The sequence below is a fragment of the Melospiza georgiana genome, chromosome 13 (genome assembly GCF_028018845.1).
Source record: "Melospiza georgiana isolate bMelGeo1 chromosome 13, bMelGeo1.pri, whole genome shotgun sequence".
Taxonomy (NCBI): Eukaryota; Metazoa; Chordata; class Aves; order Passeriformes; family Passerellidae; genus Melospiza; species Melospiza georgiana.
This window is the reverse complement of record NC_080442.1, coordinates 6,732,105-6,746,672: the sequence shown is the minus strand read 5'-3', so window position 1 is coordinate 6,746,672 and position 14,568 is coordinate 6,732,105. Positions and strand designations below refer to the sequence as shown.

Below are 14,568 nucleotides of genomic sequence, written 5' to 3'. Positions count from 1 at the left end.
TTCCTTCCTTCCTTCCTTTATAACATTTCACTTCAATGGTGAATGGTGTTTACACCAGCAGCAGCTTTGCCTTCTTGCAATCAGTAAGTTTCTCAAGAGGGAAAGAAGACTGGCATGGCAGGCAATCCAAACTCCCTGCACTTCATCCCTTAAAGCTTCTTCCCTTCATCTCAACAAAATCCCTCCAGACTTTGTAGGCCTTGGTGCAAGTCAGCTCTGACATTAATGCATTTCCTGTGATCAGGACAACTACACCAAAGCAAAAAGGACAACACACAGATGTTGGGTCAACACCACAAGAAGAGCTAAAATAGCTTTCTCTTTGGTGAAAAGCAGTGCTATCTTTAAACTCCTGAATAATTTCAGTGAATGTTGTTGACTCTTCCATCCTGCGCCCACTTGTTCCTGGATATGGATCAAATGCACATCTTTTCCTGCACAAACTTCAGCTGCATCTGCCAAAGAAACATCAGCATGTCCTGTACAGGAAAGGGACTCACTGAGAACAGCTCAGACCTCTTTATCAGCATGACTAATAGACACATTTTTAAAGGTTTCATTCTGGAAAAACTCCCCAAACCGCCAAGCTGCAAATGTGATTTTACATCTTTAAAGCTTCCAAACAATACAGAAATACTGAAAGGCTCTTTTAAATTATTTTCCCAGAAATGTTTTCATGCTTTTGTCTTCTCTTGACTACAGTTTTATAGATCAAACTGAAAACTTGAAAGGGTGAAAAAGTACTTACTGAGCATCCATCTGTGGAGCACAGACCACGATTATTATTATTCTTCTGAGTCACCTTTTCCTAACAACCAAGAAAGCCTGTATTATGCATATCTACTACATTCACAGGGACAGACTTTGATGAATGGCAAACTGCTTTTAAAAGTTCAAATCATGAATAGTTCAATAATTAAAATAACATTTCTTCAAAATCTGCTGGCAGTAAATTTGTTCTTCCTGTTGTAAAACCAGACAAATCAACTGAACCTGAATCATACTCTAAGCTTACAAATTGCAGTTTTCAGATGAATACAGGGGAGAATCCAAGGCCAAACATTGAATAAATCTGATCAGGTATTATTTATCACACAGTAAAAATATAACACGTTTCTATAAGCTTTTCTTCACTGCATCCATTATCCTTCTCCTCCTTGCTCAAATGAAGTGTGGCTTGTATTTCTTATTCCATAGTGTCAGCCACAGAACTGCCCTGGAGCAACAAAGCTCTGTTTTATTGTTAGTGGTACTGGAAAGTGGTCCTTTCTAGTAAATTAACTTGGCCAAAAGATTGCCTGCCAGAGTTTCTTTAGATTTATGCATGCATACACTGTTTTTCAGTTTTAGGTTTTTATTGATCAAAGACCAGCAAATTGCTCCAATTAAACTAGAATAAAACAAGAAGATGCATTATTTATGAACCTAAGTAGCTTTATCTGATGGGATGGTATCCTGCCCCCACTAAAGCTCAGGTATTCAAATGGAACAGGGAAATTGTGCCATTCCTGCCAAATGCTTCTCATGCAGCTGCTTCATATAAATCTTACTGCTCTGATGCTATTAACACTATTTTAGGAAGATGTAAGAATCATCTAACTTGGTAGTTTGAAGTATGTTGGAAGTACGGAGGCTTTTAGAGCTTGAAAAAATTCTTAAATTGGCTTAAAGTGGACTGTGTGTGTGACAATTTTCTCAGAGACTTTTCTTGCTAAAAATAAAACTAGCACATAATCTCAATCACTAACAAAAATTATAATGCTTTGAAAGATATAGTTTCTTCTAGCATTATTTACCACTTCAGAAAAATGACATTTTCTTCCACAAAGTCAATTAATACTTAGCTGAAATCAGAATAAGACTACAAACAGAGAAGGAAATGTTTTTTGCTCCTTGCTTCCTTCCCAGAGGAAACAATCAGTAATTAGAGAAGCAAGATCCAATACATGGCATCATCCTTGTCTCTAAAATTAATTTTCTGAGTGACATTTAATATGGTATCCATGGCTGTAGAACAATACAAGTGATGCTTATCTACATTGCCAGGACAATGTAGAAATTTTAATACCAAACATTTATAAAGAACTCCTGGATCTGCCAGTAAAGAACACTGTATATGTAAAATACTCTGATGTGTTTGGATAAGTTTTCTAGTTTGTTTATACAGAAAATTTACCTTCTGTAATTATGTTCAGAGAAAATTCAGTAGCATGATTTCAGTGAAATATTTTTCCCTTCTGAATCAGAGCTTTAACCTAACCTTTCTTACAGTGTTAGACTTATGTTTCTACCACTTCCTCATTAAAATTTAGCCATATTTCCAGTCAGGTTCTCTCCAGAATGATCAGTCATTTGAGTGTTCTGGAAATCTGAGATATAGAAGCTGACTAGACATCTCATACTGAATTTTGAACTTTATTAGACTTAAGATAGACATGAGCTGTTCACTGAAAGCAGTTCAGGTAGCAAATGATCTTTTCATTAACTCCTATTTGTAGTACATAAGATGTATTGCCTTTTCAGATATGAAGTTATTATACACTGCTTTCCTGGACTCAAATGTTGCCACACAAATGGCAAATGCAAACTAAAACTACAAACAAGAAAAACTGCTTTAAAGCAATGGCAACATCTCCTGGCAGGGATCACAGAACCAAAGTGAAAATACAGACCTCAGCTTTATAGAAAGGTAAAACCTTAACACCCTGAAGAAATGCATTTATTGCTATATGATAGAAAAAATACTAATCATAACCTCCATTCTCTCAATTAAAGTGACAGCCTAAAAGGAATTAAAGGCACAAGAGACAATTCTCCATAATTAAAATCTTGACTGGACAACTCTTTGCTGACAGTCTGGAAGGGCCACACAGGGCAGAAATGCCAAGAGTCTCTTTAATTGCCACCGATGAGCTTAGTTCAAGAAAGGTCTAAATTAAATATAATGCCTCAGTAAAACATAAACTGAATGAGAAAAAAAGCCCAGTGTGGCTGTGTCACCCCTGTGAGTGAACTTCTCTGCACTCCTGCCCAGGCACACAGACCTGGGGCCACTGCTCCCTCCTCCCACCTCAGCACACCCTGCTCCTGGACTCAGCCATGAATCACCTCATTGTTTATTTACTCTGCAGCAGCCATGCAAAGCAGCTCAGCTGGGATTAGACATGGGCACATGTAACTTTCTTAACACATATGCAAATATGCTGGAATTACTCAGCTAATGAAAAAGCCTTCCCTGGCCTTGGAAAGGTTTTTGGTAACAGTTTTTCTTTTAAAATTAGTATTATCATATGAAAAGAGGTTATTTTTGCTTGCAATCCATTCAGCATCTCAGAGAATTGCATTTTCTTTCGGATTTGCTTTTCCAGTTCATTCACTGACTTTTGAAGAGGATGAGTTTTGCTATCAGTGTCTAAATGCATTTGGAATTAATGTCCATGTAAAAGTGGCTCTGCCTACTTTAGAGACCCTCTTCACCTGTCTGGAAACACAGATCTAGTCTGTGGGATGCATGTCCCCTCCCAGGTTTGCAGGCAGATGCCACAGGTGCCCAAAGCACACGGTTGGAGGGCACAGCAGGTGTGCACCTGCCCCTTCCCCACCACCCTTCTGCCTCCATATGCAACAGCAGCCAGACTTTGCCTTTGTGATCTGGCTGTGAACAGGGCCAGTCTACACCTTATTTCTTACCTTCTGTCTTTGCAGGAAAATCTCCCATTTTGACATGGAAAAACCTGATTAAATTTTACCTGGTTCTGTTCCCTGTTCTACCAGGGATTTTCAGTGGAGTCACTCCAAATTCAGACTAGTTATGAAGCAGAGATGCAAGAAGCATCTCACTATAACCATATTATCATCACTCATCTTTCACAGGACAATTTTTCACAGAAAAAACATGTTTCAGTGAACAAAGCAACTGCTTATGCTCAGCAGCTTCTGTGGCAATGACAACAGACAGCTGTGTCTCAGTTTTTTGAGAATCACCAGTTTAGGGGCAGAAATGATAAACCCCTGGCAGCTATTATGTGAAACTGGTGGAGTGGAAGCAGACTCTAAGTTAGGCAGAACATTCATTCCAGTCAAGAGCTGCAGCATCCTGGAAGCTGCCGTTCTGCAGCAGTTTCAGTGCCTTCTGGTCCCCACAATAAAACATAAAGCAAGCAAACTCCAAACTTCAAGAAACTTCCTTCCAAAGCCAGCCCTGGCTGTTAGAAATAGTGATGACATTAAATCAGAAAATACAAGCAGCATGCTAACAGTTTAAATCAAATGTGGTCCGAAAGATTAAAATAGCAACCAAACAATATGAATTTAATGAGCAGCTGAGTTACTTGATTTATTATTTATGAAAAGAATTTTGAAGTGTCCTAAAAAATCAAAAACCATAATGAAAGCTACTTGTAAGTCTAGTCCACAGTTTCTACAGTGTTTGTAATAAAAACATCAAAGGAAAAATAAATGTGTAGGCAGAAAAAAAGTCTCTGAAATGTCCCTTGCAAACATGATCCTTCTTGTTTCAGTTTTGCACTAGATTTCAATTAACACCTGCAGACTTTGAATAGGCTGTGCACACACAGAGAAGTTTCACTCTGCACATACGAAATGTACATTCCTAAGAGCATTCAAGTACATCATCACCCAGTGTTCAAGTACAAGAACTCTCATGTAAAATTAAAGCTCTAAGTTTGTATCTCAGATCTGCATCTCAGAACTCTCTCAATGTGACTCTGCATGCATTGCATTGTGGGGCGTAGCACAGGATCAAAAAATAGGGTTTTTATTCACAATCCACAACAGCTCAAGGATTTTCACTATAAATTTAGCTTCATGTGAAACATCCCACTCTCTGGGATGTTACTTTAAGCCAAAAGCAAAATCCCAATTTTACCCATTCCTAACAGGTCTCAATTTGACTGCATGTGTCTAATAAACTTCAGCACAGCAATAAGTATCAGTTCCCCAAAGAGAAAGACTGAGCTCAGAGAACAATTTAGCCATCCCAGTGAAGGCAGGAGAGTTCTGGGCTTTTTGTTTCCTCTATCCCAGGGCCCAGGAGCAGGGAGGCCCTCCTTGGACCCAGCAAACTGCTTGGCCTTCCCAGGTGTAAAATGCCTGCACAGCCCTGGGACACCCACCCTGCTCTGGGGACGGGTAAAGGGCAGCTCCAGGGGCTCTGCCCTGCACCCCAGCAGCCCTGTCAGGAGGGACAGAGGCTCCCAGCTCCAGGGGCTCTGCCCTGCACCCCAGCAGCCCTGGCAGGAGGGACAGAGGCTCCCAGCTCCAGGATCCTGCAGTTCTTGCTCCCCACACGTTTTCTTTTATCATATACCACCTATAAAACCCACAGATGAGAACAAAGCAGAACTCTGGTCCCAAAATTCACTTTGACTGTCACTTAAATAATGCCTGTGATTAAAAAAGTTTAGTAAGAATTCTACCATCGCTTAATAATTAAAAAGATTAACAGTGAAGACAAAATTAATTTCCCAGTATCTCTCGCCTTTTGTCTCTGAGTGAATGCAAGTAGAATTCCAAAAGGAACAAAAGACCATGATAAATGCAGTCCATGTGGGATTGCTGGATTTAACAGGATCTGGTTGTACAGCTGTTAATCCAGCCCCCTCATGCAGTCATTCAAGCTGTTGTAATTCTGGCATTGGACAAGAAGCTGGCTGTGTGACTAAGAGATTTCTTGTGGTTAAGTTGTCATCAGGATTTTACTGGAAAACAAAAAGGAGGGTCAGAAAATTCTGGCTACCCCAGAAAATCCCAAAATGTGGATGTGGACAGAAGCTTTTTCATGATATAATAAACTTTTCTGCTTCATCAAGTTAAAACACTAGAAGAAGATTAAATCCTTTTTACCCATCTTTTTCTTACCTAATAATGACACACTGATTTTCTCTGTCAATAATCATGTTTCTGTACATGCTGTCCGCAAGAGCATAAATATGTGGTGGGTTTTCATACTGTGCCTAGGAGGAGAAATAAAGAATAATTTGTCAAGGCAGCACAAAAAAATGCAGAAAGACCAAATTAAGTTTGTATTTAAACTGGAAGAGTTATTTCTCTGGAAAAAATAATTCCAAATAGCACTTTATAGGGAATTTTCCCCAAAAATTCTTTGGTACATTTAATAAAAACAAACTAAAGTCTCTAGACTTTGCCAGTGAAGTTTCTCCAATCTATAATTTTCTCCTAGAAATACCCTGTTCTAAAAGTGGCTTCTGCTGGAAATGTATTACTTGTCCAAAGGACACACACAATTTCAGCCTATCCCACCAGCAGTCATGTGCTAACAATGCTTTCCCCAGCAGCACTCAGAGCCTGGTGCCTCAGGTCCCATTTTCATTTTGGGCCACCCAAACCCAACAGCTGCCCTGCGTGGACACACCCAACTCAGACAGGAAATTGGTATTTAAGTCCCTAATGTGTCCGTGCTAACTCACTCTTCAAGCTGGATTTTCAAAAGTGGCATCTAATTTTGGCATCTCACTTTTTTTATTGTTCTTGTCCAGCTAGAGTTCTGAAATCACAGTCTCCAAATCCACTAATGGCCATTTTGTGCATATGACAGCTTAAAAACTGCCTTTGCAGGAGCAGGGACGTGTCAAGGAGTGATACCTAATAATGGATTAGAGCTAATCAATGCAAGTATTTTCTTGAAATGCTGATCTTGCATGGCAGGAAGTTCAATCTGAATACTCAGTCTATGACAATGACCATCTGCCAAGTTCTCCCAGGCCAGCACAATGCTAGCAAACCCAGAAACAAACTCTTCCCAGAGTTAAACTGTACAGGATAATGATTTCCAAGCCCCTGAATGCTGCACAATATTTTAGACTGCTTTACTTACTGCTCCTTGGTACATTTCAATTTCCTTTTCCCCAAAATATGGCATTTGCTTGAAAGGATTCACAGAGATTAGTACAGAGCCAATGTATGTCTGCATTCAAAAGAAGTTAAGGTAACAGCAGTTTCATAAAGTATCATCTTCCTACTAACAACAAAGAACTTTTCCATCTATTACATAATACTTAAAATAATAGTAAAAACCACCACAGCTTACAACAATTGTTAATAAAAATTAAATTAGCAGGCTTACAAGAATATAAACATACCATTCAATTGGAATATTTTTGTATTATCTTATTTTAGAATAACCTAAGTATAGAACCATGTATTAAAGGCCAAAACATGACACACCTTGAATAAAAATACAGAAAGGAAATGGCACATTTGAGCTGGTTTTACTCCTTCGTAACTGAAGAGGTCATATTGTCAGTATTAGAAAATATTGGTTTGACCTTTGCAGAATACAGTGCAGTGACACATTCTGATCTCACAGGACAGTGCTGAGCAAGCAGAGCTGGATGGAAACGGCCACTGCTGAGCTAAATGAGACAATTACTCAGCTGCATGCACTGGGGTGCTGGGGAGATTTGGTAATTCAGTCTGTGCTGTTATTTTATGAGTGAAACCATTAACAGTCCCTCAGAGTCCTCTCCTGCAGGCTGCCCTGTACCACCACACTCAATTTCAAGCCATTATTAGATTTTTTGCAACATTTTTAATACAATATTTCATCATTCAGCATTCAGCTGCACATGCTCTGCATTTCAAACACCTCACAATCCTTTGGAACTACAGCTGCAGTGTACACATAGGAAGCACCTGACAGTAATTCACAGGGATCACTATATAACTGGGAGTTAGCAATGAGCCCACACCTATGGGTCCAAAATGTTGTACTGCAGGTTTCAATAACAATCTGGAATTGTTCACAGGCAAACTTGCTATCTAAGCTTTCTGTGCAAAGTAGGAAAATTAACACATCAATCCTGCTGGATTGTCCTATGTAGGAATCTCCTACTGTGGTGCCAAAAGGTAACATGTTAGAGAAGAACTATAACTCAATGAACATAATTTCTGTAATATTAATTTGCAATGCTTTCTTCATACATTTTTAATTTAATTCAAAATGAGTGACAACATCTGGGTCTTGGATATAACAGATCAATTACTCATTGTGTCAGTACAAACACTTGAAGTGACAGTTTTCTGTTGGTAAACAGTACCAGCATTTTCTGGGATGATTCTGTCATCTCTGTACAATGCAGCACAGAGAAATGTTCATTCATGGGTGGACACACAAACAATTCAAATATTCAAGAGATGATCTTCATCTTTGAATGAAAAGCCTTCACAGAAACTGCAAAAGGATTCTTTCTCCCTGCATAAGGGAGGTCTGATCCCTCAATGTGACCACCAGTTCCCTGGGAAAACACTCTTATTCTGTCTTCAGTAGAAACATCATCTCTATGTGAAAATCTCACTATTTTCATAAAAAAGAAAAAGCAATAATCTTTCTTCTGCACAGGGCACTGAAGTCTCTGCACACACTGCAAGGAACTTGCAGCACTCCACAGACCAACAGCACTCATGCTCCTACCAGGAAGGGTTCTACAGCTTGTCCCTGTACCACAGTCTGGCAAATACTGTGCAACTTCATCCTGCTCCTATAAAGCAATTTCAATAATAGTGTGGTACTTCAACAGAGGGTCCAAACCCATGTTCACACATGGATTAGAAACCTCTGCAGTTCATGATGGAAACAACTGCAACATGAACTTTCCTCTATCAGTCCCTGCTAAATTGAGCTGCTGCACAGCCCTTGACCATCTGTCAAGAATATATGGAAACAGCCAGATCTTATATTTCCTCCTCTTTCTGCTAAAATATGTTAAGCTCTTCAAGGAAACTATTCTCCAGATACAACTAGGAAGTATGAAAACCTGGCTAAAGCAGAAGGAACAGCACAACTTTCTAGTACATCATCACTGACTAGAATTTACCAAATTCATTACCGCAGCTCATGTTACATTGCAAAAGCTGAAAATGAAATAGTGAATATTCTTATCTTAAGGAATTGCTTTCATGTGATTTTTTTTTTTAAAGCAAGCCTTGGGTATTCTTTTCTTCCTGTAAGGTTGCATGTTCCAGTATTTAAATTTTCACATTTTCATTAATCATAGAAAAAAAATTAAGTGAGAACACTGAAGATTTACAGATGTTGACAAATTCACCTGTTTCCATCATCCCATGATTCACAGTATTAACAATTCCAGAAGAAGTTGTAAACAGGTCTATGTGACAGAAGAAATGCAATTCTGAAAGCATTATAATTTTGGAAGTATAGAAGACAACATATCAATAAATGTACACACACTTTAAACCTATCATTCTTGCTCTTAGAAGTATCATTACCTCAGGAGGCTTCAGGGGTCACGTCAATGCATCAATATAGAGAGGTACAATCTTCAACATATTACAAAGAGTACCTTAAAATAATTTTTGCTATTTTATTTTCAACCCTCATAATCAGCTGAGTTTTCAAAGCCTTTTCTGTTATCTCAGGTGAAGTGTCACATAGACTGTTCAGCATCTTTGAGTAATCTTCTTAAAGAAATACATTCACATAATTAGTGTCACATTGGCTCAGCAAAGCCACGGGGCTCCCCAAAACCAGCAAAGGATACAAAAATATAATCATCCATGTATCGTTTCTTTAGGTTCTCCACTATGGCATCCTCAGTGATTTTGGAAAGCAGGACCATGTCATCCACTCCACTGTGCTTGACATTGTGGCTCTGCCAGTGGTATCTGTAGTGTCCTTTGCTGCCCTGCAGGAAAGCACAATGAACATCACAAAGGTTACTACATTTCTCATCAGCACTAAGTAACTGAAAACCATTATTTGAATTCCAACTTCCCAAATGTTTTCCTTTCATTGAATTCTATTCCTTGATCCAGGCATTCCATGAAAGCATCCATAAGTGGTGTCAGCTGATTTGCTTCTGCACTGCCCTACAGAACTAGCAGGTAATTCCAGGGGGTTTTGTGACCACCTACACACAGAATGAACTGCAGATGGCAGACATTTTTAAACCTAGTAGGAAAAAAACCCCAATTATTCCAACTGAGATGCAGCTATTGGAAGCTAAGGATGCAAAAATTACACTCCTACATTGTAACTATTAGCAGTGAGGATAATTATCATCACCACAATGAATTCCTCATCATTTAAAGCCTTTAAAAAAGCTGCACAGAAGCTGTTACTGGGAGGGAAGCAGTGAGCCTGCTGCAGTTGAGCATTCAGGGATGTTCTGCAAATGATGTACCCCAGCTTGTCGGCTGCATGTCTTCAGAGCCCCTTTTGATCTGTTAGTCACCATGCTTAATGACATCTAAATAGATACTCTCTCCCCACATTCAGAGACTACTATTTCAGGATGCTACTAAAACATGTGACATTTCATGCTGTACCACTTGAAATCAAAATGTGTTTTTCTTCCAGCTGATTTGAACAGTAGTTTGGTTCCATGGATACACCCACAAACAGATTTAAATCCAGTCGACATCAAGGCTATTAATTCAGCTATAAATTTGCTCTCCAAACCCAAACCTATTTTCTTGTAGCCTGGCAGACAATGCTAATGGAGTTCTGATCACTTCCCTCTTTCTACTTAATTTTTGCTTACACAATAATGAAATTAGTGATGCTGGAATTACTACATTTAAAACTAAGAAGTGATCAAGTATACTGTCAAGGAAGATGTGGCCAACAAAATGCCAATTCTGCAAATTCCCCATATTCTTTAGCGCTCCAATTTGTAACAACGTGATTTAACTACAATGCTCGGGTGTACTTTATCCAGGATCAAGTCACATTCACCAGGACACAAGCAATTTACTATGACAAAGTACATGCATCATTTTATTCTGCAAAAATTTTACAGATTAAAGAAGAAAATTTAGGTACCCTGAACACTTCAGCTGCATTAGTATTTTGAAATGGGACATCAGCAACTTAAAGAGGGGCAATTTTTGTGCGTACACATTTCTGCAGGAGCAAATGACCCACACAACTTTACTAGCACCAAGTGCTACACCAGGCCTAAAGCTTGGCTTCATGTCAAGTGACATAAAAACCAACTGGATTTTCACCTCAAGTTAAATTAACTTCCACTAAACCCTGCTACTGCAGACAGCACAGAAGCTGTAGGCTTTATGGTTGTTTTCTGTTAAGCCTCCAGCCCCTGCTACCCTCATGCAGATCTATTACTGCCAACACCAGTGGAGAACAGGGGCAAACTTACAGCAAAAGAATGCTTTCAAATATAGTACAGCACAAGTAAATATGTCTGAAAACACGAACTCAGCAATTTGCCTGAATGTCCACAAGTGTACCTGATGTTCAATAAAATAATAACCTTAAAGTGGCTTAGCTTGTGTGAACCTTATTGATTTTCTATCTGTACAATGGAAGCAGTGATCTGGAAGCACTGAGAAAACAAAGAATCAATTTTTTAATTGTCATAAAACATATGACTGAAAATATTAGTTGAAGCTTGGTTTCTTGGAGAAAACAGAAGTGCAATGGAGAAGCATAATTTCCTTCAGTGTATTCATCAGCTTACTTGTGATACTACACTTGGAAAAAGGAACTGGCAGGATGGACAAAAAGGTACAGTATCAAAATAAATATGGATAATTAGATTGTTCACAAAGCTATACAGAATGTGGTTTAGTATCAGATAATGGAGTAAGCCACAGAAAATGTGTAAGAAATGAAACTGGGAAAACAATCAAGCTTCCCTTTAGAAGCCATGGCACCAGACCCAGTGAGCTCAATGAGCACAAAGCTTGCAAAGCCACGGGATACATGGAAAATGTGCACACAGTCTGCAAAACAGCAGCTTTATGCAAGTCACTGACTGTTGCTGACTGTGATTAAGGCCAAAGGGTTCTTCCCCAAAAGCACTGGGAGGCAGCAGGGAAGCAGGAGGGCAGTGCCAGGGCAGCCCTGAGAGCAGCCCTGCCCTGCACTCCTGCCCAGCTCTGATCACAGCAGCCATCAAAGCTGAGAGCCACAGACCACAGACACTGCAAACCATGCAGAGAGAGAGGTTCAGCAAGAAGGCAGCAGCCTAAACACCCCGTAAAGCAGTGGCACAGAAGACAGCTGAGAGTCATGGCACTAAGCAGTTCACATTAAAACTGTAACTCAGTTTAAATGGCAGTTTCCTGGTAGTTTGGGATTGCCTCTTTCCTTTAAAACACAGCCTTACATTCAAATGTGCAGAGAGGCAGCAAATCACCACCAGATTTGTCAGACTTCTCCCTGGGATCTAGAAATAAGCCCAAGCTTGAGAAGTGCCTGAGCAGCCAAAGTTAAGTTTTGCTCTCACTCCTCCTCCTCCAGGAAGGTAACACCATGGCATGGTTAGGTGACTACCACTTCTTTCTCTGGGCAACAAAACAGGGAGTGTTTTGTCTAGAGGATGTCACCCACTCCCAAGTTCTTGCCCTTCCAAGTGTGAGTAATGGCTATTACAGAGTCTAACCTGAATTTAGCAACTGCAGTCACTTCCAACTAGTTCTATAACCTTGTCGAGCTAACAGCCAACAGGTTTTTGAGTTTTGAAATTAATAAAATAAAAAAAAATAAACATTTACTATAATCAATCATCTGAAAAAGCTTCACATCATAGCAGTTATAAAAGCAACTCTTCATCTTACTCCAGGCTGCATATTTCCCAAAGGTCAAGGCTACATGCTTAAAAATGATACTAATTATTTGTTCTTATTGCATATTTCTTGATAATTTAAGCATTTTTTTTTAGCCAGAGCTTTCCACCATCTAGATAAAAATGCAGCACTCTAATCTGGAGACAACTTACATCCGAGCTCGTTACCTGGTGCCCACTGGAACCTGCTTTGCAGGGTGCACTCAGGGCAATTCTCTCAGCTGCTAATTGCCCTCTGCTGTCCAGCACGCAGCACATTCTCCCTCCACCCCTCCCCAGACCAATCACCCAGTCACAAGGCCAGGTCTCCTGAACTGCTTGAGTCCTTCTGTCCCAGAAGGTTCTTCAGAGCCAGCAGCACAAGGCTGGCAGAGCTGCCCCACACCTGATGTTGCAGCAGCCCCAGGCAGGACCAGGTAACTCCCACAGAGCTCCCCTGGGACACTGTCAGAGCTGGCCAAAGAGCCCAAGGTCCAGCCCTGGGCCAAGCCAGGCAGGTCAGATGGCAGCAGATGGGCACTTGGTTTCTCTTATGTTTTCTCAGAGAAAGGTGTGATCTAACTGTACAATAAGTAAGCAAATAAAAGTCTGTGTCAGCACTAACAAAGCCTGAGCAGCTGCAAAAAGATGAGCTTGGCAGATTAAGAAAAATACAAAACAAACCAAAAAACCAACCCTAAAACAAAAACACATCTCAACAGGCTGCAAAAAGCCACAGAAGTGGAAACACCAGTGTAGAACAACCTGGCTGCCAGGCCTCCCCCAGGCTCTTCCTGGGCTTCCAGCCCCAGCATCTGACGATGCACAGGGAATGGAGGCTGGACTGGCAAGGCTGCAATTAAAGGCGTGTACCACGCTGCTGTCAGCTGTTATTATTCATTTGGTTGCTGGTTTAGGCTCCAAATCAGATCTGCTCTGCTCTGACAAGAATAATATTTACGAGTCACGAGCTGACCCCGTGAGCTCGGGGCCTGCTGCTCCTGAGCCGCAGCCTGAGGAGAGGCAGGGCTGCACCACATCTCAGCACCTGGACACCAGGAACCTGCAAAATCCCTCTGCTCCCACCCTGTGTGCTCCTGAACACCCACTCATTCACAGATCAACACAACTGCTACATGAATACCAAGAAAGAGGATACAAATATATCCTACATACTAGATGCTGCCTGTGCTTCCTGCACTGCTTTTGGTACTGGCAGTACAATGCGGTTAAAGCAGTTATTGCTTTGTATGGAGTGAGTAAGTGTTGAGAAGACATTTATTTACAGAATTTATTTTTGCTGGTCTCCACCTTGTATTACAGTATCAACTGCTGGTTCCTCATTTTTGGCTTTATTATTGTTTGTATATTCTTGCATTATCCTAAGCAACACGTATTTGATGTAGCTATAAAAAGATAACCCATGTTGTGACACAGCATGGCTCTTTCTTTTAACTGGAAAAAACCCAAATATTTTTGTATTTCAAGGTGTTTAAAAATAGAACCTCTAAAAATAAAGCACTAAAAACAAGGGATCAGAAGAGACTGTATATTCAGTGCCTGAGAACCTTCTTACTCTGTCCATCAGAACTCTCACTAAACAACAACCACCTACATGCCATCAATAATCATTCTTCATTCCCACAAAGGGAAAAATTGCCACTCTGAATCTCTAACAGCTTTTTTCAGTAGCAAACACCAATGTCCCATCTCAGTGCAGAAGGGATTCTCAGCCTCCACGAGGGAGCAGGGGTGTCAAGTGATCACAAGCATGACCTTTTCTTCCCCTTTTCCATTGACACAGTAGTGCTGCACAAAATCCTTGGGGTTCTGGAGCATGTGCCTGCCTCCTCAGCTCAGAATTTAAACACAAAAGTAAATGAGACACACACATCAGCCAAAGATGTCACAAAACTGACAAAGCTGCACAGCATTTACTTCAGACCTGACATCAATGCTTCTACCACAAGAGGCCCATCACCAGTCCCATACATACATC

The 14,568-nt window shown here is 40.3% G+C and overlaps 1 protein-coding gene across 1 annotated transcript in view; it reads right to left on the bottom strand.

The window, feature by feature from the left end:
- Positions 1–14,568, bottom strand: part of MYO1E (myosin IE) — a 76,920-nt gene that overhangs the window by 36,919 nt on the left and 25,433 nt on the right. The window contains 3 exon segments of the mRNA XM_058033553.1: positions 5,881–5,975; positions 6,857–6,946; positions 9,540–9,683. Coding sequence (XP_057889536.1) covers positions 5,881–5,975; positions 6,857–6,946; positions 9,540–9,683 — 329 coding nt within the window.